General features: G+C 37.3%; 1 protein-coding gene across 13 annotated transcripts in view; it reads right to left on the bottom strand.

The window, feature by feature from the left end:
- The window catches only part of TATDN1 (TatD DNase domain containing 1), a 64,115-nt gene that overhangs the window by 11,450 nt on the left and 31,554 nt on the right, over window positions 1-21,111 (bottom strand). For 10 of the 13 annotated variants that reach the window (XM_025993433.2, XM_025993436.2, XM_072733960.1 and 7 more), the window contains 6 exons: window positions 20,327-20,412; window positions 20,194-20,234; window positions 17,503-17,579; window positions 4,683-4,753; window positions 3,356-3,482; window positions 163-347 (listed from right to left, as the gene is read on the bottom strand). In XM_025993433.2, the coding sequence (XP_025849218.1) occupies window positions 251-347; window positions 3,356-3,482; window positions 4,683-4,753; window positions 17,503-17,579; window positions 20,194-20,234; window positions 20,327-20,412 (499 nt within the window). In that variant the 3' untranslated portion in view covers window positions 163-250. Of the gene's footprint in view, window positions 1-162; window positions 2,189-3,355; window positions 3,483-4,682; window positions 4,754-17,502; window positions 17,580-20,193; window positions 20,235-20,326; window positions 20,413-21,111 lie in introns of those variants that run through there. The other 3 variants (XM_072733956.1, XM_072733953.1, XM_072733955.1) reach the window with 3 other exon arrangements.

Genomic DNA, 21,111 nt, shown 5'->3' with positions numbered 1-21,111 from the left:
TGCAGTGTTGACATAAAATTGTCCTTTCAGACTTTTGGGAAGAGATTACAAAATATTTGGGTGTTTTCATTGTTAATTGATACCAAAATTCTGGTCTGTCTATGGATTAAAACTGAGGGGGATGGTGTGCAGTAATATGGAATAATACCTCTTCAGACAACGTCCAGAGAATTCCTTTATTTATTCTTTATGTTTTACTATGAAATTTTACATACATGATGGGAAATGGAAAGAACATATCAATTACATGTCAGGAAAAAAATATTTTAATGGTGTTGTTATATAGTGTATTGGCTAATTCCAGTGGATCCTGCTCTCTTACTGCTGACATTATCTCCAGTATTTGACTAAAAGGAAACAAAACAAAATGGATCCAGGTTAAATTTCCAAGTACATGCTCTGTTTTAAAGGTTCCATATAAAGGAAACTATTGTTACTAGCACTTTTAACATAATAAGCTTAACAGGTATAAAGTTTTCAGCACTCTCAACAGAAAAGTTTATTATATTTAAAGTAGAGTAATTTGACACAAATTTCTGGGGCAGTCTTGCATATAACTAGAGCCAAGGTCAAGGTTCAAATAATTAAAAAACCAGTCCATGTTATGTCAACCACAACTAATGGAACTAATTCAATGAAAATGAAGAGTTCTTTTAAACTGTGGGTCATTATGCATTCATTAGTGGGTCCTGATGAGCTTTCAAAAATTGTAAGAAAAGGAAAAAAGTACATTGCACTTAGTAAAGGGAACTAAGGTTTCATTTCTGGTTGGCTTTTATATGTGTACATGTGTGCTGAGTCACAAGGTATGTGGTATTATGGGTACAGCGAAGTTTGAAAGCCACTGCTAAGAGAATTAGTCCCAGAAGCTGCAAGAAATTGCTGCATCATCACCAGCACAATGAAAGCAAAGGAACTTAGAAGTTACTGGAACAATGTATGGTCTTCGGGGGGAGGCAGATGCTTTCTTTTCCTGTACTTTTTCCTTACAAGAGCCAGACTAGCCCAGGTGTCAGATCTTTCAGTTTCTGTGCAGAATAATTAGCAGTAGTGTTCTCTAGCAATACTATATATAATGTGTTTATATATGAGTTAGAAAGTTCTAAAATCCAATTTAAACATAGAAAGGTTCTAGTTTTTTGTCCCTGGTATAGGTTTCTTAAATATGAACACCTCAAGAAATTAGAGATTAACTGGAACTTTTTTTTTACAATTACATAATTGTAATGCAAAAGCCTTTCTTAATATAGACTAAATTTTTGTTAACTGATTCAAAATGTGCTAAAAGCAAATGTATTAACATTTAAATTGACATTAAAGACCCAATTTTCTTAGTAAACTACAGAATTTTCCTCTTAACTACTACTAAGTTGGAACTCACCCGCATAATACTGCGTGCAATCAGTATGATTCCTGCCACTCATCTTCCTTTCAGTCCTTTCTCTGTACTGATACAACTTTAAAAAAAAACAAAACTGTCCCTTCCCTGCTTTAAATTCTTTGGGTCCTGATGAAATCTGAACACTAAGGTTGGCAAACAAGAGCCCTCACCACTCTGGCCTTCCTAGACTTCTCACTTAGCCGAGCAGCCTACTTTCTGCCACAGTAAACTCACTGTTCCGCCCCCAGAGCAGTCAGCCCTTCCGCAGTCTGCCTTTGCTCCCAAGGTTTGTCTTGGTCTGGCATAAGGCCCAGCCGTACCCCATAAGCAGCTGAAGTGTCCCCTTCGTTAAGCTATTTGTCCTCAAGGGAGGTGGCTGCTATGTGCTATGATCCTCTCTGCTGGTTTGCTCTGGGAGGGCAGGGGTCCCGGTCGGACTCCGGTGTCTTCTCCAAAGTGCCTGGTGGGTGCAGGGCAGAGACTGGCTGGATTCTTCTCGGGAGCCCCGGTAACTTGTACCTTTCCTAACATGCGGGAGCTTCAAAATGTGTTTCGAGAAATTTATAATCTAAAAGGAGGAAAGATCTCTACAAAAATAAAACTGTAAATAGATGGGTTTGATAAAAATGACTAAGTAGGGAACGAATCAGTAATTAGCATTAGACTAGAGGCATGTGTGTTTCTGAAGCGTGGTTTAAAAATTTTCAGTTTGTAAATGCTGGCTTTCCAAGCTCCTTCCAACTGGTGTTCATGATTGCGGTTGAGATTCAGGTTTTCTTGCTTCTTAATAATCCGCATTCGGAAGACCTTAGAATTTTGTTTTGCAAATATGTCACTAAAGTCAACAGCTACGTCATACTTAACATCTAGGCAGTATAGAAAGCTGACTTGGATACACCGTGGGCAAGTATTTTCCCCAAGCTGGCTGCTAGAAAAATACTAGTTTCTTGTCTCCAGTGTCCTTTTAAATCTCTAAAGAATGATTCTGTCTTCTGTCTGAATTTACAAGTACCTACATTTCATAAAAGTTGTGATTCTTTACTAACCAGATTTTAATTTCCTCAGCCTATGAGACTTTAAACATTCAGTTTTAAAATCTTTGCCAACACCAGCATGTTAGTAAAGGAAAATCTTTCCAGTATTTTTTTTTTTAATAGAATAAGTCTTCAGTTTTCTGCCTGCTGAATTTTAGATCTGGTTTACCTAATACTGTTATCTGTTAAAAACTACTAAAAAATACACGTGGAAGGAATTATTACAACCTAAAAGTAACAGTTCAGTTGCCTGAACTGGTAAGCCATAGTTGACTGTTAACAGCCTAGATTTAAATTATCTGCATACGCAAACAAAAACTGGATGATGTACCTATTAAAATGATACAAACTTATCCTGTAAATTATAAGCTCTATAGCTCCTTAACAGTTGGATGGGGAAACAACCCCTCCTTTCACATGCTATATACTATAATCCAAAAATGATGCTGAATTACTGCTTGGTTCCCCACCCCCTTTTGGGTTAGAAAAAGAAACTCTTTCTATAAACTTGACCATTTTGTTCAGAAGCTGAAAGAAATGTGTTACTTCTTAGGTTTATTCAGGTTGTCAAATCATTTAAAAACACTAAAAGGTATCCTGCTAAGAGTGCATTCTGACAACCATGAGCTGCGTGAGAATCTTTTCTCCCTTTCCTATAAAATGACAAATGACCAAAATCACATGAAGTTGATTTTGGTCATTCTCACTCCTGTAATAAAACCACTTATGAGTTGAGGGGTTGAGATGATGGGAAAAGAGGAGCTGACCTAGAGCAATTCCGGTGCAGATCCTCTCAAATCACTACATTAAAATGGTGGCTTTTGACTGGAACGTCATTGGAATGTCACCCAACTTCAATTTTGTTCCTAAAGTTCATTTTCTAAATGGCATTTGGTGGTTGACTTTAATGTTCTGAAGACCATGAAAACAAAATACTTACATTATATGGCAGGGTTCATTCCTGTCTTTTACGCAGTGCCCATTTTCCCACTTCTTTTTGGTAGGAAATGAAGTTTTTATATATTTTGATCCAGCATGTGTACTTTTCACTCCACACCAAGGTGCATCTACAGTTAAGCAAAGAAGTTTCTTAAGAGGTTTACTTTTCAAATCACTGTTTTCTTAACATTATCAAACAAAAATATATAAATTATAAAGTCATGATTCAGCTTTAAAAATGGTAAAAAGCAAAATCTTAAGCATAAGATTAAATCTTGAACTATACACATTTTTAAATGCATTTAAAAAAATGTGAATGCTTTTTAAGACTCACTTTCATTATATTTTTTGCTAATTACTATTGGTGTATGGCACCTTAAAGCCAAAATAAATACAGATTGTAACCTGAAAACAATTAAGCCTCTATTTGCCTCTACTAAATGTGAAACAGTAGCTTTAAATACTGGGGTTATTCACTAACCTTTTTTTTTTTAATTTTTTTTTAATTTTTATTTATTTATGATAGTCACAGAGAGATAGAGAGAGAGGCAGAGACACAGGCAGAGGGAGAAGCAGGCTCCATGCACCAGGAGCCCGACGTGGGATTCGATCCCAGGTCTCCAGGATCGCGCCCTGGGCCAAAGGCAGGCGCCAAACCGCTGCGCCACCCAGGGATCCCACTTACCTCTTTCTTTAATAAGAATTTACACATTTTACAAGCATTGTACTTTTAATAAGATCAATTTCATTTTCATGACTCTCCAAGGAAATAAACCTGATTTGTTCAGAATGGCTTACTTAGTCTTTACTAAAAAAAGCCCATATATGTAGGTAAAGCCTTGACTTCAGGGTTAGATAAAATGTTTAAGTTTCTAACCCTGTTTTAAGAGGCAGTTGGTTAATTTCTAAAATTCCTTGACTAAACCAGTTTGATTTAAATTCTTGTACTTTATTTGAAAAGTACTATAGAATTAAACTTACAAAGACAACACTGTATAAAAAAAAAATCTGAAGTTTCTGAAACCCCAAGGTCCCAGATTCCTTTGTTAGGGCTACTTGTTTAATAAAATATTTACGATTATAACCTCCTTAGTTACCACATTTTCAGATATCCCATTTTTAAGTGCTTAGGCTTAATCTAACTTATACAATTGAAAACTCTGATTGCATAGATACTTTCTATCAATTGATAAAAAAAAAAACCCAAAGGTTTTCTGAAAAGCGTAATTGTTGAAGGTGAGTGAGCTATTTTTAAAAATTTTACTTTGTCTAGCTCTTTTTTGATATGGTTTAATATGAAAATGAAAGTTCTAAAACCATAAACTTACCAGTTTCAATCATTAATTTTTCACTAGGTATTGATTTCAGAACTTCCAAATTGGCCTCAGTTTTCAGTGAGCTTAAAAAAAATTTACAGATATATTTAATGAAGTTTTTTTCATGTTAACAGATTTATCTACAACAGATTAAAAACCTAAAATCTCCAAACAAAACTGGTTGGCTATAACAGCAGTATACACATTTCTATCCTTACAGAATCCAGATTAAAATCTATGCCAACCATACCCAACCTTTAAGGGGAAACAATTTTTTGTGTTTATCAGCTGTCTCAAAAGTTTTGGATTCACTCTGTGTAAAACAACTTTTTAAAGAATTTGCTTCCCTGGGTAATTTGCATACCTAGGCTCAAAATGCTGAGTTTAAAGGTATGGCCAGTTCTTTCATGGGCCAAATACTGCCAGGAAGGAATGAAAGTAATGTTCACTAATCGCCAAGAGAATCTTCACAAAGAATAAAAATCACAATCACAGAACTATGAGTATGTAACAAGGAATGAAAATGAAAACCTAGTTAGGAGATGTCCTATTCCCCACATCTGGAAACAGGATCTTTCATTACTCTTGACATTCTGAAACTTGATGTGTCTGGGCAAGAGGCTTTTTTCATTCATTTAGGGGAGTTAGAAGCCTTCCAGTTTATAGATGTGTGTGTTTGTCCCTTTAGGAGGTCTTCCAGTTTAGACCCCTCCCCCCAACTCTGGGAAAAAGAAATTTCCTCCTTTTCTCTCCTCTCTTTCTGGGACTTGTATTAGTTTTATAAATCCTGAAATGGTCTGTTAAGCTCCTGTTTCTTTCATCCTTTACTGGGAAATTAACTTTCATTTCCTTAACTTTCATTTTCAGATCCTGAGACAGACTAGATGGATTACTGGTCCCAATTCTTCACTTTCCTTTAATAGAAATGTATCTGCACCGTTGCCATTGTTTCTTAGTAAGGAGGAGGAGAAGGTTGACTCTGGCCACGGCCTCAAGACTTGCTTTGACCAGATGACATGGCCAAAGGTTTGAAATGCACTTTTTTTTTTTTGATGGCACTTTTGTGATCTGAGAGTAGCACGCTCTAAATAGCCACTGCCATTTCAGCCTGGGCACCCAGAATGAAAACACAGCTCAGATTTGTATTCAACATGTGCCTGTGGCAGAGAGATCTGCCTCTATCAGTCAACCCCAGCTGATCCAAAGACCCAGGAGTATGAAAAAAATGCTTCCTATAATATGCCAGTGAGTTTTAGGATGGCTTGCTATATAATGTGATGATTAAATACTGTCTTTATGCTACATCTTTATTTTTAGCATATATATAACTTTTTACTGTGGAAAGATTAAAATGTATGTAAGACTGGAATACAGAACCCCCATGTATTCATTACCTGGCCCCCATCTATTATCAACTCCTGGCCTATACTATCCTATCCACTCACCCCAAATCTTTCCATATTATTTTGAAGGAAATTTAAAATGTATAGTTTCAACACTTTAGCATTTATTTCAGAAAATATGTCAGCATGTATCTCTAAGCATGAGTTGTTTTTTTTTTTTTAAAATGGAACCACAATACTATTATCACGTCTAAGAAAACCCAACTCTTTTATCATAATATATCCACTATTCAAATTGTCTCAATGTCATACATTCTTAAGTTTGTTTGACTCAGGATCCAAATGAAGGGTGCACCTTGCAACTGGTCAGTGTTCTAAATCTCTTAACCTATTAAGTTTTTATGCATCTCTTTTTCTACTTCAAATTTGTTGAAGAAACCCAGTTGTTTGCCCTGAAGAGTTTTCCAGTCTTGATTTCATCTGTGTTCACCTGTGTTCACCTGGATTTGTATCTGGGCTCTGTATTCTGTTCCACTGATCTTTGTGTATGTTTTTGTGTCAGTACCATACAGTTTGGTAGGTTCCCAGATGTTTTTTTAATAGAAGTATAGTGGACATACAATATTCTATTAGTTATAGGTGTAAACCAGAGATTTGATATTAGTTTACATTACAAAATGGTCATCAATAAGTGTAACCATCTGTCACCAAACTTACAGTATTATTGACTATATTCTCTATATTGTACTTTGCAGCCACATGACTAATTTGTAACTGGAGTTTGTACCTCTTAAATTTCCTTAAAAGAGCCACCAGTTTGTTCTCCATAATTCTGAGTTCATTGTTTTTTTGTTTGTTTGTTTTTTGCTCATTTATAAGTAGGCTCCACACTGAGTCTACTTTATTTGAAAAGTATTGTAGAATTAAGCCATTATACAGATGATACTGTGTAAAAAAAATTCTGAGGTTTTTGAAACTACGAGATACTTCATTAAAGACTACTTAATAAAATATTTATAATTAGACCTCCTTAGTTAACACATACTCTGACATTCCATTTTTAAGTGCTTAGGCTTAATCAAGCTTCTAAAATTGAAAGGTTTGATTGCATAAATACTTGTGCCAGTACCACACTGTTTTGAGTACTATAGCTTTGTTTTTCAAGATTGCTCTTGCTCTTCAGGGTGTTCTGTGGTTCCATGCACATTTTAAAATTTTAGTTCTGTGAAAAATACTATTGGTGTTTTGATAGGGATTGCATTGAATCTGTGGATTGCTTTAGGATGAATGGACATTTTAACAATATTCTTCCAATCCATGAGCATGGTATATCTTTACATTTATTTGTGTCATGTTGAGTTTCTTTCATCAGTATCTTACAGTTTTCAGAGTATAGGTCTTTAATTTCTTTGGTTACATTTATTACTAGGTATTTTTATCTTTTTGACACAGTTGTCAATGGGATTGTTTTCTTAATTTCTGCTAGCTCATTTTACTAGAGACCTACCTGATTTTTGTATATTAACTTTCCGCAGCTTTACTGAATACGTTTATTCTAACAGTTTTATGATGGAGTCTTTAGGGCTTTCTAAAAATACAATGTCACCTGCAAATGACGACAGTTTTACTTCTTCCATGCCAATCTGGGTGCCTTTTTTCTTATCTGATTGCTGTGGCTAGGATTTCCAGTACTATGTTGAATATAAGTGGCAAGAGTGGACATCTCTTTCAGCTTTTCACCACTGATGATGATGTTAGCTGTGGGTTTGTCATATATAGTCTTTATTATATTGAGGTATGTTCCCTCAATACCCACTTAATATGTTGAGAGTTTCTTTTTTTTTTTTTTAATATTTATTTATTTATGATAGTCACAGAGAGAGAAAGAGAGAGAGGCAGAGACATAGGCAGAGGGAGAAGCAGGCTCCATGCACCGGGAGCCCGATGTGGGATTCGATCCCGGGTCTCCAGGATCGTGCCCTGGGCCAAAGGCAGGCGCCAAACCGCTGCACCACCCAGGGATCCCATGTTGAGAGTTTCTATCATGAGTTGATGTTGAATGCTTTTTCTGCATCTACTGAGAGATTTTTATCTTTCATTTTGTTAGTGTGCTGGTTCAATTTGCAGACATAACCATTTTTGCATGCCTGGAACAAGTCCCACTTGGTCATAGTGAATGATCCTTATTTTAATGGATTGTTGAATTCAGTTTGAGGATACTTTGTTGAAAAATGCTTTATATGTTTATGCGGGATACTTCCCTGTAAATTTTCTATTTTGTAGTGCCTTTGCCTGGTTCTGGTTTCATAGAATTTTGGAAGCATTCCTTCCTCTTCAATTTTTTTGAGTAGCTTGGGGAGAAGAGGTATTAACACTTCTTTAAATATTTGGTAGAATTCACCTATAAAGCCATCTGCTTCCAGACTTTTTTTTTTTTTTTAATCACCAGTTCAATTTCATTACTAGTGATCAGTCTGTTCAAATATTTTGTTTCTTCCTGATTCTTTCTTGGAAGATTGTGTTTTCCTAGGAATTTATCCATTTCTTCTAGGTTGTTCAATTTGTTGGTGTATAATTTTTCATAGTAGTCTCTTATAGTCCGTGGTATTTTGTGGTGTTATTTCTCTTCATTTCTGATTTTGAGTCTTTTGTTTTTTTTAGTAAGTGGCTATATAGGTTTATCTATTTTGCTTATTTTTTTAAAGAACCAGCTCTAGTTTCATTAGTTATTTGTTTTTTCTCATTTCTCATGTCTGTATTTCACTTATTTCTGTTCTGTTCTTTATTATCTGCCTTCTAATTCTTGACTTTGTTCTTTTTCTGGCTTCTTTAGGTGTAAGGTTAGATTAATATTTTTGTTTCCTGAGGTAGGCCTGTATTGCTCCAAACTTTCCTTTTAGAACTGCTTTTGCTACATTCTAAATATTTTGAACTGTTGTGTTTTCATTTGTCTCAAGGTTTTTTTTTTTTTTTTATTTCCTCAATCCACTGGTTCTTCAGTGTTTAGCCTCCATGTTGTTTTTTTCAGTGTTTTTACTGTAATTGATTTTTTAAAAAGATTTTATTTTTTTAAGTAATCTCTACACTTGAACTCACAATTCTGAGATCGAGTCACATGCTCCACTGACTAAGCCAGCCAGGCATCTCTCTGTAATTGATTGCTAGTTTCATACTGTTATAGTCAGAAAAGAGGGGATCCCTGGGTGGTTCAGCGGTTTGGTGCCTGTCTTTGGCCCAGGGTGCGATCCTGGATCCCCGGGATCGAGTCCCACATCGGGCTCCTGGCATGGAGCCTGCCTCTCCCTCTGCCTGTGTCTCTGTCTCTATCTCTCTCTATATATCTATCATAAATAAATAAAATCTTTAAAAAAAAAAAAAAGATGCTTGATCGGATTTCAGTTTTCTTATGTTTACAGAGACTTGTTTGGTGGCCTCACATGTGAGCTGTCCTGGAGAACAGAATGTTTCATGTGCCATTGAATCTATTGTTTTTAGATGTAGTGTTCTGTATATCAAGTGCATCTGGTCTAATATGTCATTCAAAATCCATTTCCTTATTGCATTTCTGTTTGAATAGTCTATTCATTGATGCAAGTGGGGTGTTAAAATCCTCCACTATATTTGATATATATATAATATATAATAAATTGATTCAACTATCAATATCTCCCTTTAATGTCTGTTAATAAATTGCTTTATTTAGATGTTATGTTGGGTGTAGATATTTACAACTGTTATATCCTCTTGTTGGACCCCTTTATCATTATGCAATGCCCTTGTCTTATTACAATATTTTTTTATTTATTTTTTTAAAATATTCTATTTATCTATTCATGAGAGACACGCAGAGAGGCAGAGACACAGGCAGAGGGAGAAGCAGGCTCCAAGCAGGGAGCCCAACGTGGGACTCAATCCCGGGTTTCCAAGATGACGCCCTGGGCCCAAGGCAGACATCTACCCAACCTCCGAGCCACCCAGGGATCCCCTCCAATATACTTTAAAACAAAGACTGTATCATTTAAGTATTGTTACTGTAGCTTTTTGTGGTTGCTGCTGCTTCTGTTTACATGGAATATCATTTTCCTCCTTTCACTTTCAGTCTGTGTGTCTTTAGGCCTGAAATAAGTCTCTTGTACCAGCATATAAAAGTTTTGTTTTTTTTAATCCAATCATCTTATGCTTTTTGACTGGAGTATTTAATCTATTAAGGTTTAATGTAATTATTGGTAGGTATATGCTTATTACCATTTTGTTAATTGTTTTCTAGTTGTTTTTGTAGTTCTTTTTTCTCTTGTTCTCCTCCCTCTGGTTTGATGGCTTTCTTTAGTGTCATGCTTAGATTTCTTTCTCTTTAGTTTTTGTGTATCTATTACAGGTTTTCAGTTTGTGGTTACCATGAGGTACATCTACAACATTCTACGTATATAGCAGTCTATTTTCAGTTGATGTTAATGTTTGAACATATTCTTTTTTTTTTTTTAATTTTATTTATTTATGATAGTCACAGAGAGAGAAAGAGAGAGAGGCAGAGACATAGGCAGAGGGAGAAGCAGGCTCCATGCACCGGGAGCCCGATGCGGGATTCGATCCCGGGTCTCCAGGATCGCGCCCTGGGCCAAAGGCAGGCGCCAAACCGCTGCGCCACCCAGGGATCCCTGTTTGAACATATTCTGAAAGGACTACCTTTTTATTCCCTCCTTTTCAAGTTTATGTATATAGTGTCATACTTTATTTTTTTTTGTGTAATTGTTAGAGATAATTGATTTTACTGTTTTTTAACCTTCATACTAGTTTTACCAGTGATTGTTCTATCTTTACTATGTTTGCTTTTACCAGAGAAATATTTTATGAATTTCTTCTAATCAACCCTTCCTTTTTTAAAACATTTTTATTTACTTATTTGAGAGAGAAAGAGAATGACAGTGAGCACGAGCAGGGAGATGGGAGAAGCAGGCTCCTGCCCAACGTGGGGCTCAATCCCAGGACCGTGGGACCATTACCTGAGCTGAAGGCAGACATCTAGCCAACTGAGTCACCCAGGCACCCCTAGTTAGCCTTTTTTTTTTTTTAATCTGCTTAAAGAAGTATGTTTAAGGGGATTCCTGAATGGCTCAGTGGTTGAGCTCTGCTTTCAGATTAGGGCTTGATCCTGGAGTTAAGGGATAGGGTCCCACATCGGGCTCCCCTCAGGGAGCCTGCTTCTCCCTCTGCCTATGTCTCTACCTCTGTCTCTCTCATGAATAAATAAAATATTTTTTTAAAAAAGTACATTTAACATTTCTTGTAAAAAACACTTTAGTGGTGATGAACTCTGAAGTTATGTCTGAGAAACCCTCTCTCTCTGTGAATTCTAAACGATAACCTTGCAAGGCATAGTATTCTTGGTTATAGGCTTTTTCCTTCCAGCACTTTGAATGTATCACACTACTGCCTTCTGGCTGCAAAGTTTTAGCTAAAAAAATCAGCTGATAGCATTAAAGGGGTTTCCCTAGTATGTAATTAGTTGCTTTTCTCTTACTGCTTTAAAGACTCTTTAATTTTTAACCTTTTTGTGATTACATGCTTTGGTGTGGACTTCATCTTGTTTGGGGCTGTGTGTGTTTCCTGGACACATATTTTTCCCCAGGTTAGGAAAATTTTCAGCTGTTTCTTCAGATTTTCTGCCCCTCGCTTCTCCTTCTGCGACTCCTATAATGTGTTAGTGCAACTGATGCTGTCCTAGAGGTTTCTTAACTTCATTTTAAAAAATTCCTTTTCAGCTTAGATGGTTTCTACTACACCATCACCCAGGTCACTGATCTGTTCTGCTGTATCCTCCGTTATTTTTCACTTCAGTTATTGTATTCTTTATCTCTAATTGGTTCTTTTTATATTTTCTTTTACTGATTTCATCTACTCCTTTCAAGTTCACTGAGCATCTTTATGACTGTTACTTTGGACTCATAATTTAGATTGTCTTGGTTTTGTTTAGTTCTTTTGTGGGATTTTGTCCTGTTCTTTCACATGGAATAAATTCCTCTGTCTTTTCATTTTGTCTGTATTTTTTTCTTTGTATTACATCACTTACATCTCCTGGCCTTGTATGTGGTGGCCTTGTGTAAAAGGTGTTCTGTGGGGCTAAGTAGCATAATACCCCATGGTCACCAGGGATGTGTCCAATGTGGACTGTCTATGCCCTCCTGTTGTAACTGTGTTGCAACTGCCGTGGGTGTGCTGGTAGGCAGGACTTCCAATCCATGAGCATGGTCCCAAGCCCAGTTGGCTGCAAAGCCTTCTTGAAGTCACTGCAGGGATATGGGGTGGGACTAGGACATGTTCCTAGTTGGAGCTGCCCAGGAGATCTGGTAGAGAAGTAGCTGCTTTGTGGGTTCACCAGTCCCACACAAGGTGACTACTGGGTGTGCTGGGCAGGAGCCATTTTGGAAGGACACTTGCCTGATCTGGCAGGTTGGGTGAGGTGGGTCCAACAGGGAATGCCAGGGCAGAGTGAGCTGTGCTATCAAGATGGTTGGACAGTGTCAGAATTGGCCCTTGTGAGCACCAGGCCAGCGAGGCTTGAGAAAGCAAAAGATGGCACCTGCTAGCACTCCTAGTCCTGGAGAAATTTTCAACAAATCCCTGCCCCTCCAGCACACACTCTAAAATTAGCCAATAAATCTCCTTCCTGTATACCCCTGACACTTTTCAAACTGCTGCCTCTCTGCAGGACGTTGGAGTGATATAGTGTGCTGGCCCTTTAAGAGTAGAGTCACAGTTTCTTCAAGCACCCTGGCTCTGCTGGAGTAAAGCCCTGCTGGTTATCAGAGCCACCTGTTACAGGGACTTGTCTTCCTGGTGCAGATCCCCAGGGCCATTGAGGTGCAGGAGACACCTGATGCGGGGGCTTGATCCCCTTGCTCCTCATGGAGGACCTCTACACCTGTGATATCGCTCCTGGTTGTGAGTTACCACTCCACACTTGTGGTTCCCCACCATGTCTCTGCTCCTCCTCACCCTTCTCAGTGTGGCTTTTACTTTGTAGTGTGGAAGAGCTGTTCTGCTACTCAGGTCATTTTCTGAAATGAGTTGCGTTACTTGCAATTGTTGTCTGACTGTGTCTGTGGGAGGAAGTCGGATCCTCCTACTCCACTATATTCCCTGGTCTTATCAACATGAAGAAAAATTCTGTCCTCTATTTCTCACAGGGTATCTAGAGTACCATCTAGAATCCTGACCAGATTCAGGTTGGATTTTTTCCTTCTTTGGCAAGACTTTAATTTTCTGATAGGAGGCAGCCATGGATGCCCAGTGCTTAGGCCTCTTAATTCACCAGAATCTGCAGAATGTTGATAGAATTCTATCAGCCCTTTATTTACTAGAATACTCGTATAAAAAGTTCCTATGTCTACTATTAGGTACCCAATGGTAGTTGGTAGAGGGCAAAAATATGTATCTTGTTGAATGTGTTGATTCCCTCACTTTCTCCAATGGTGGTATTAATACAGACATTCATTTCTAATCATTAAGGAACTCTTACTTTTATGTTCTTTTTCTTGTAATAGTCTGTTCATATTTTATGAACTTAACATCTTATTAACCTTTTACTATATCAGGTCTCTTTTAATGTTCTTTTCCCTAAATTGTTTCCTCTGGTGTTAACTTTTCTGCTTATCTTGGTCTTTTTCCTTCTGTTGGTTCATCTCATTTATCTGGTGGTCCTTAATTACCAATTTATACTTAAGAAGACTTGAGTTGCCAGGGTTGTGTTCCCTCTGCTTCTGTGAAAACAGAAGACTGTTTTACTGCCAGTTCTCTGAGTGGGTAAGTTCCTTGTGGGATAGGCCAGGAATGGGCATACAGATCTGTAATTTCATTTAAGAATGAAAAGGGAGGGAGCTGCGAGGCTTTTGCTTCTCTAAAGGCTTTCCTCTGGGATCAGCATAAGAATTCCAGGTCTTGGCTCTTACAGTTAGGTTTATTCCATTTTCTTGAGAAAGGATTTTTCTCTTTGAATAGAAATGCTTGCTGCAAGGCAACCACTATAAGGAGTGATATGATATCTTTCTCTAGAAGGCCTTCAGTCACAATTTGGTCCTATTTATCACTAATTCTAAAACCCAAAGCCTCTCTGAGATTTTGCCTGCTAAATTTTGCTACCGTCTCCTCTGGGGCCCTTTAGTCTAAGTTGTCTATTACAGAAAGTCCAGTCTTGTTTCTTCGCTCTTACTGGTTTTCCATTTTTAATATGTAGGATTTTACTTTAGAATGATTTTAGGACAGGTTTGAAAGGGAAATGTGTGTCTAGTTTGCCATAAATACCAGCCTTTTTATTAGTGTTCTCTAGAAAAAAACAAAACTTATTTTCAGCCAGCTTAACAGTTGATCAATACGAGTATTTTCAAAATGATGGGCTTGATATATGTACTAAATTTATAACTTCCAGTTATAAATTATTAATTTGTAAATTAAATTAATAAATTATTATTAATTGCATATTTTAATCTCTTGAAAAGAAATCATGCCTGACTTAGTCTTTTACTACCTATATTCCATGATTGTAAAAAGTGATCTAAATACAGAAATATACACTACCAGAAGAAATATTTTTAAATCAAAGCCAATTATATCTTTAATAAGGTTTCCCATTTAAGGGCAAGCAGCTACAGGATTCTGTAGTCAAATCTGAAACTGTCCCATTTTCTTGGAGGAAAATGTTATAATTCAATCCTTAGAAACCAGACCAGAAACACATTTTTTGGTGAAACTAGGAGATATTTCTCTTAGTAACAAAACTATAAAGCAGAAAATAGACAGTAAAATGATAAATGATCCCTGTTTATGTGCTAAGTGACTTATGTGCCATGTGCCTGCAAGGAAAGACTGAAGACAAGCAAACCAATTCACCCAAGAAGTTCTAGGAAATGGAAGATCTAGGTACTTAGGTTGTAATAAGGCAAGGGACTGAGTGAGAGCTGCTTTAAAAAGTGGGGAACAAAAAATAAATAAATAAATAAATAAATAAATAAATAAATAAATAAATAAATAAATAAATAAAAATAAAAAGTGGGGAACAGAAAAGACAGAACACTCAGATTACTTTTCAGGGAACTGGTGCAGAAATGACTATTTCTGCTTCCTAACCCTGGACTGAGAGAGAGAAGGGGGGATAGGGGTGTGTGTACGGTCTCTGGAGAAGCTAAATCAAAGACTGGACAGGAGAACGAGGAGTGCAGAGGAGTGCAGGGGTGAAGCACGGGGCTGCAAACAGCCCAAATGCTGACTGGTCGGTGAGGTCCTCTCCAAACTTATTCTGCTCCAGAACACAGGTACATTTATGAATCTCCACCCTGTTTTTCCCTCTCTGAAGGATCCTGAAGGCAATAAGAATTGCCTGACATTTAAAGAAAGTCATGACAGAGACTAAAATAAAGAAGAAAAAGAAACTCAGAGGAAATAAAAGCATTATATGGCAAACAAAAAATAACTTTATAATTCATATCTTTAGAGAGAGAAGAAGATCTATCTGTATCTGTCAAACCAGATAACCATCGGGGAAAAAAGAACTTTCAGAGATTAAAACCAGAAGCTGGAAGTTTTATTAAAAAGCTGAAAAATATTTTTGAAAGGAGGGGGGAAAAGAGAGAGAGAAATTACAGGAGGAAAAAAAAAATGAGATCACAGTACAAGCCTGGGAGGTCCAAAGGAAGAACAGAGAAAAAAAAAAAAAAAAATCCCAGGACTGACAGAGATGAACTTCTAGCTGGAATGGGCCAGTATAGAGTACACAAACTCTGAATGACAAAGGCATCAAAATGCCTTTGTGAAGTCTGGTAATACCAGAGGTAAAGAACTAAAATATTCCACCGGGAGAAAACAGTAGGTCAGAGGATAAAGACTAGGAATCAGAATAGCCACTGACTTACTGACATTTAGCCTAGAAATGGAGCCCTATAAAGTCTCACGAAAATTACTTCCAGTCTAGAATTTTATGCCCAGGAAAAATACAAGTGGAAAGGTTTCTGTTTTTCTTTCATTAACTATGCAGGCAAGCTTTCAGGAGCAGAATAAATTCATTTGAAACATGTTCTAGCAAAACAAAACTGACTACACGGGATCTAAATAAGAGTTCCATCGCCGAGTAGACACTGATCCAAAATGAAGACGGAAGGGTTAGGAACTGGACAGGTAATCTAGACAACCAGATTATCTAGACAGTTTTCCTCACACGGAAAAACAGAGAAAGGCGTTTTTCACAATGGTTGGAAAGTGTGAGAAGGTTTCAAGCTTTGAAGAAAACCAAGTAAATAAACATGAGGAAAGTTGCTGTAGGGAAATAAAGTGGTGTATCTGACAGTTCAGAGGTAAACAATATTTTCAGACATAATAATGGACACAATAAAGATGCATACAACCTAAAATTCTGAACTCCGTACACGGACAAGCCTGTGGAGGAAAGGCTGCAGGTGGCAGGGCAGTGCTGCTTGTGAGAAGTAAGATGCTCGCACACCTGAACGGAAACAGGGTGAATTAAGAGAACTGCACAGATGTAATACTTAGATTATATGACGATAAAAAGCAAGTGGGGGGGGTCTCTGGAAAAGCTGACTTAGAGGTAGAGGGCATGGTGAGGAGACTGTGGTTACAGGTTTTTTAGAACTACTTTTTAATCTATTATTCATGTATCCATAGTGGTTTATAAATTATTAAGATATAGAAGCAGCATTTAGGACATATAAATAAGTCTGAACTCTGTAACAAATAATTTCATGGTTCTATTTTCCTGAGGTGATATTTTACTAAAAAATAATATAGTCAGCTAAGCAGTAGTTTTTAAAGGAATAAAACACTGCAGAGGGAAAGCCCAGGGACCCAGCTGCGCTAGCTAACTATTACTGGGTTTACAAGGTTTGGTGTGGTGTAACAGCAGAAAGGTCAAGGAGCGTGGAGCCAGAGGACACTGGTTCTCACACTGTGAGTTACTTTATACATGTTTCTTAACCTCTGTGAGCCTCAGTTTCTTGGCCTAGAGAGATCTATAAAATGATTATGTCATAGTAGGACTTGCCCCCTAGTCGGATATCACTTGTGTATATGTGTACACAATGCTAAGAACATGTATGTTTTAAAGGGATAAAATGACCTGAGAATAATTTGCATTGCTAGAGAAAGCTAGCTCCTGATCTCAATACAAAATTGTTTTCCATAACTGCGATACAGGGTTAATAGCTTATAACTTGCAAGTTTTTTTTTTGTTTTTTTGGTTAAGTACGCTCTATGCCCACAGCGAGGCTTGAACTCACCACCCCAACCAAGATTAAGAGTCACATGATCTACCGAGCTCTGTAACTTTCAAGTTTTAACTTGCAAGAGTAATATTGTATAATTTCTTACATACTTATTGAAATTTGCAGGCCAAGATCAATATGATAAATAAATACATTTAAATCTTTATCTGCAATTAACTGTAAAACAAGGAATCTACTTAATATAAAACAAACTTAAGGACCTACCAACCATTAAATCCTATATAGAGATCCAAGTCAATCAAGGCAGCTGCTGCTTCCTTCGTACCATCAAATGAATGCACCTAAGGACATACAGGTATAATTTTATTTAGTAATTACTTTCTTCAAAATCCTAAATAACACTAATAAGACTTTCTAAGGAAAAGTATAGATGCAGTAGGGTTTTTGGACCAGAGGGCTTTAAATGTGGTGGCCCCTACAATCTTTATTTTCAAATCCAATCTCACAATTAAAATAGGGCATCTCCAATGGTATTAGGCAAGAGGGGAGATGGCTGCCTAGACTTTCTCTCTCTGGCTGTGCTGATGGCTCTGCACCAGCATTACTGCAGTACCTCCAGGAAAGGGGACTGGAGGTGGGAACCACATTCTCAGGCAAAAGCATGGGAAAAGAAAAGTTTAAAACGTTATAAAACCATGTAAAATGGAGATGTCTGGATGGCTCAGCAGTTGAACGTCTGCCTTTGGCTCAGGGCGTGATCCCAGGTGTGGGGATCAGGTCCCACATCGGGCTCCCCACAGGCAGCCTGCTTTTCCCTCTGCCTGTGTCTCTGCCTCTGTGTGTCTCTCATGTATAAATAAATAAAATATTTAAAAAAAAAAAAAACCCGTGTACAATGTATCTTAAAATGTTCAATTTTTATGTTATGGAATACTTTTTTCTAGAAGACAGATGACTTAAGGGACAAGTTTTAAGACCTATAAAGAGTTCTAAGAATCTCACTGAAAAATGTAAATTATTACACAGTAATAATTATCTCAGTAGGCAAAAAGGAATGGTGGTGTTCTCCTTCAAATATATAGGGATTAAAGCATAGTTTTTCACACGTTAGATATATTTATGTAATCAAAACAGTAACAACACTTCTTTAAATACACCTAATAAGGGGGGCACCTGGGTGGTTCAGTCAGTTACACATCCAACTCTTGGTTTCAACTCAGATTGTGATCTCATGGGTTCTGGGATCAAACCCCATGTGGGGCTCGGTATTGAGTTGGCTTGGGATTCTCTCTCTCCTCTCCCTCGGCCCTTCCCCTGCTCATGTGTGTATGCACTTTCTCTCAAATAAATCTTTTTTTTTTAATATTTTATTCATGACAGACACACACAGAGAGAAAGAGAGAGAGAGAGAGAGAGGCAGAGACACAGGCAGAGGGAGAAGCAGGCTCCATGCAGGGAACCCGACGTGGGACTCGATCCCGGGTCGCCAGCATCACACCCCAGGCCAAAGGTGGCGCTAAACCACTGAGCCACCCGGGCTGCCCTAAACCTTTTTAAAAATAAATATATAAACACACACACCTAACAAGTGATGTCATTAATATATTCGTACAGCATCCAGAGTCTGAATCCACTATGAGTAACATGCTTCTCAAAAATAAAACTTACACAGCTGCCCAGAAGGGTTTATTCTTCCCCTTAGCATTTCCAACTGACTAGAAAATATACCATCCATCAAAATAATTTTAAATAAGACTCTTCATAAACCATTTCAGGAAATTAGTTTTATTTTATTTGGTGATCTCTTTCTCTCTTTCTAAGATTTTTTAAAGTAATCCTACACCCAGTGTGGGGCTTGAACTTAGAACCCCAAGATCAAGAGTCACACATTCTGAGCCAGCCAGGCACCCCTTGGCAATATCTTTTTTTGATAAAAGTCAAATGTTTAGGTTGGATTTTTTGCTGTTAAGTAAATTTTAATTTAGAAATATAGCAAATGGGCTAAGAGGTAGAACCATTAATCCCAAGGGCATTAATGAAAGCCTCTAAGCCTCTCTCAGTTCCCAAGTACAGTTCCAAAAGGATAAACTGCAGGGCCAGTAAACAGTAGATAAAAATGTGCGCTGCAATGCAGAAAACATTTTCACTAACAGTCTGTGAGACATGAAGCAGAGGCTACAAACTGAACAGAGAAAAAGCTATAAAAGCAAAGCAATGTGGGTATACAGTAAGTGCTCAGGGCACTTCCACTTAACTTAGTTGGACTTAGCATGACTGTTTTATATGCCTGGATAATAGCTTTCCTGCTAGAGACTAGTGAGTCGCTCCCAAAATTACAGGTGAAAATTTGTGCCTCTGAGCATTTTTCTGAGGCAGATTTTCAAAAGAATCCATGATCCAAAAACGATTTAAGAAACACTGCTTTGGATGCCTAAGCTAAGTGGGAGGCAGATATTATTTATGGGAACTGATTGAAATGACCACACAGAAGTAGAAGCAAATTACAGAAAGGAATGTCTCTAATCAGAGTGATAATAGTAAATGAATACAGTTGGCAAGAAATTAAGAAGGCAAACCTGAAGTGAATATTAAATACTTTATTAAAATTAGTTTATATTTTGCTTGGAATTTCAACTGAAAGACATTGAAGAATGTCTGATGGAAGAGACAGAGAAAAAGTTATCACTCACCCTACTAGAATGTAGGAGTAAATTCATGGGATTTGCTTGTGAACAAAGTCTTTATCATTCTTCTACTTTCAACAAAATAAATGTAATTAAATCAATGTGATTTACGTCGGTATCACATCTGGCCCACAGATCCTATAGTAAAAGTCTGTCCTCCAATAAGAGGGGTAAGAATATTTACTGCTGATATATGGATTACTTCAGAGGCCAACCTGGGTCACAAGGAAGCTTCTGTGCATCACCTACTAAAAACAACTCTTCTACTTACCACTCCACCCACACATCGGTCTCTGTTTCTTTTCATGATATCTGTGAATTAAAAACAAACAACTTTTGGCAAATACCTTGCTTGATTTCTGCAAAATTCTTGAATTCTAAATGAGATTTTAGCTTTAACTCACCCAAAAATTCAGCATGTGAGTTCCGACAGTGAAGAAACATTGGTAATTTTGTTTGTTCTGCCAGTTCAAACTGTTTTTCAAAATATCTGCATAATGCCAAAAAAAAATTTCCTTGTTAATTTTATTTTAGCATGAGAAAAATAATTATGTTAAATATTCTAAGGGACTTTTATCAATCTTGAGATTATAGGACAGAAGTAGTGAACTCAGGCATTTAAAACACATCTGGCTTAGCCAAAGGCTTTTCTAACACACAGCCTCCTTTGGAAGGGATACTTCATTTTCTGGGATTACAAAATTATTTAAAAAAATGTTTCTTAGCTTTCCATTGTAACTGCTGGGTAAATTAGGTAGCACTTTACTACTGGATCACTAGAATTAAAGAGCTGTAATGTGTAAGTCCACAGTGATGGGAGCTGCTCTTTCAAATAATTGCTTTTAACTAGCTTTCCCACCAAACCCCAGCAAAAAAAAGCAGACACCCTCCCATCACTTGTGGGATCCCCTCCCTGCAGCATGTGTTGGAGGGGAAGAATTACACCACTGGCCTCTAGCCCAGAGCTGGCTGGGCACCCTCAGTCACAGTCAATTCGCTCTAGTGAGAGGCCAGGCAAAGCTCTATACTCAGTTTTTGCCATGTGCTGATATACAAGAAATTACTACCACTAAACACAAGGATTTATTAAATAAATAGCATAAAAACTATTTTTCAAAGAAAAATCATGTGATAAAATGGCAGCCCTGAATGTTTGGAGAATACTTTATAAAAAGGTTTTTCAAGTGCC

The sequence above is a fragment of the Vulpes vulpes genome, chromosome 13 (assembly GCF_048418805.1).
Source record: "Vulpes vulpes isolate BD-2025 chromosome 13, VulVul3, whole genome shotgun sequence".
In the NCBI taxonomy this organism is placed as follows: domain Eukaryota; kingdom Metazoa; phylum Chordata; class Mammalia; order Carnivora; family Canidae; genus Vulpes; species Vulpes vulpes.
This window is presented reverse-complemented; position numbering and strand designations above follow the sequence as displayed.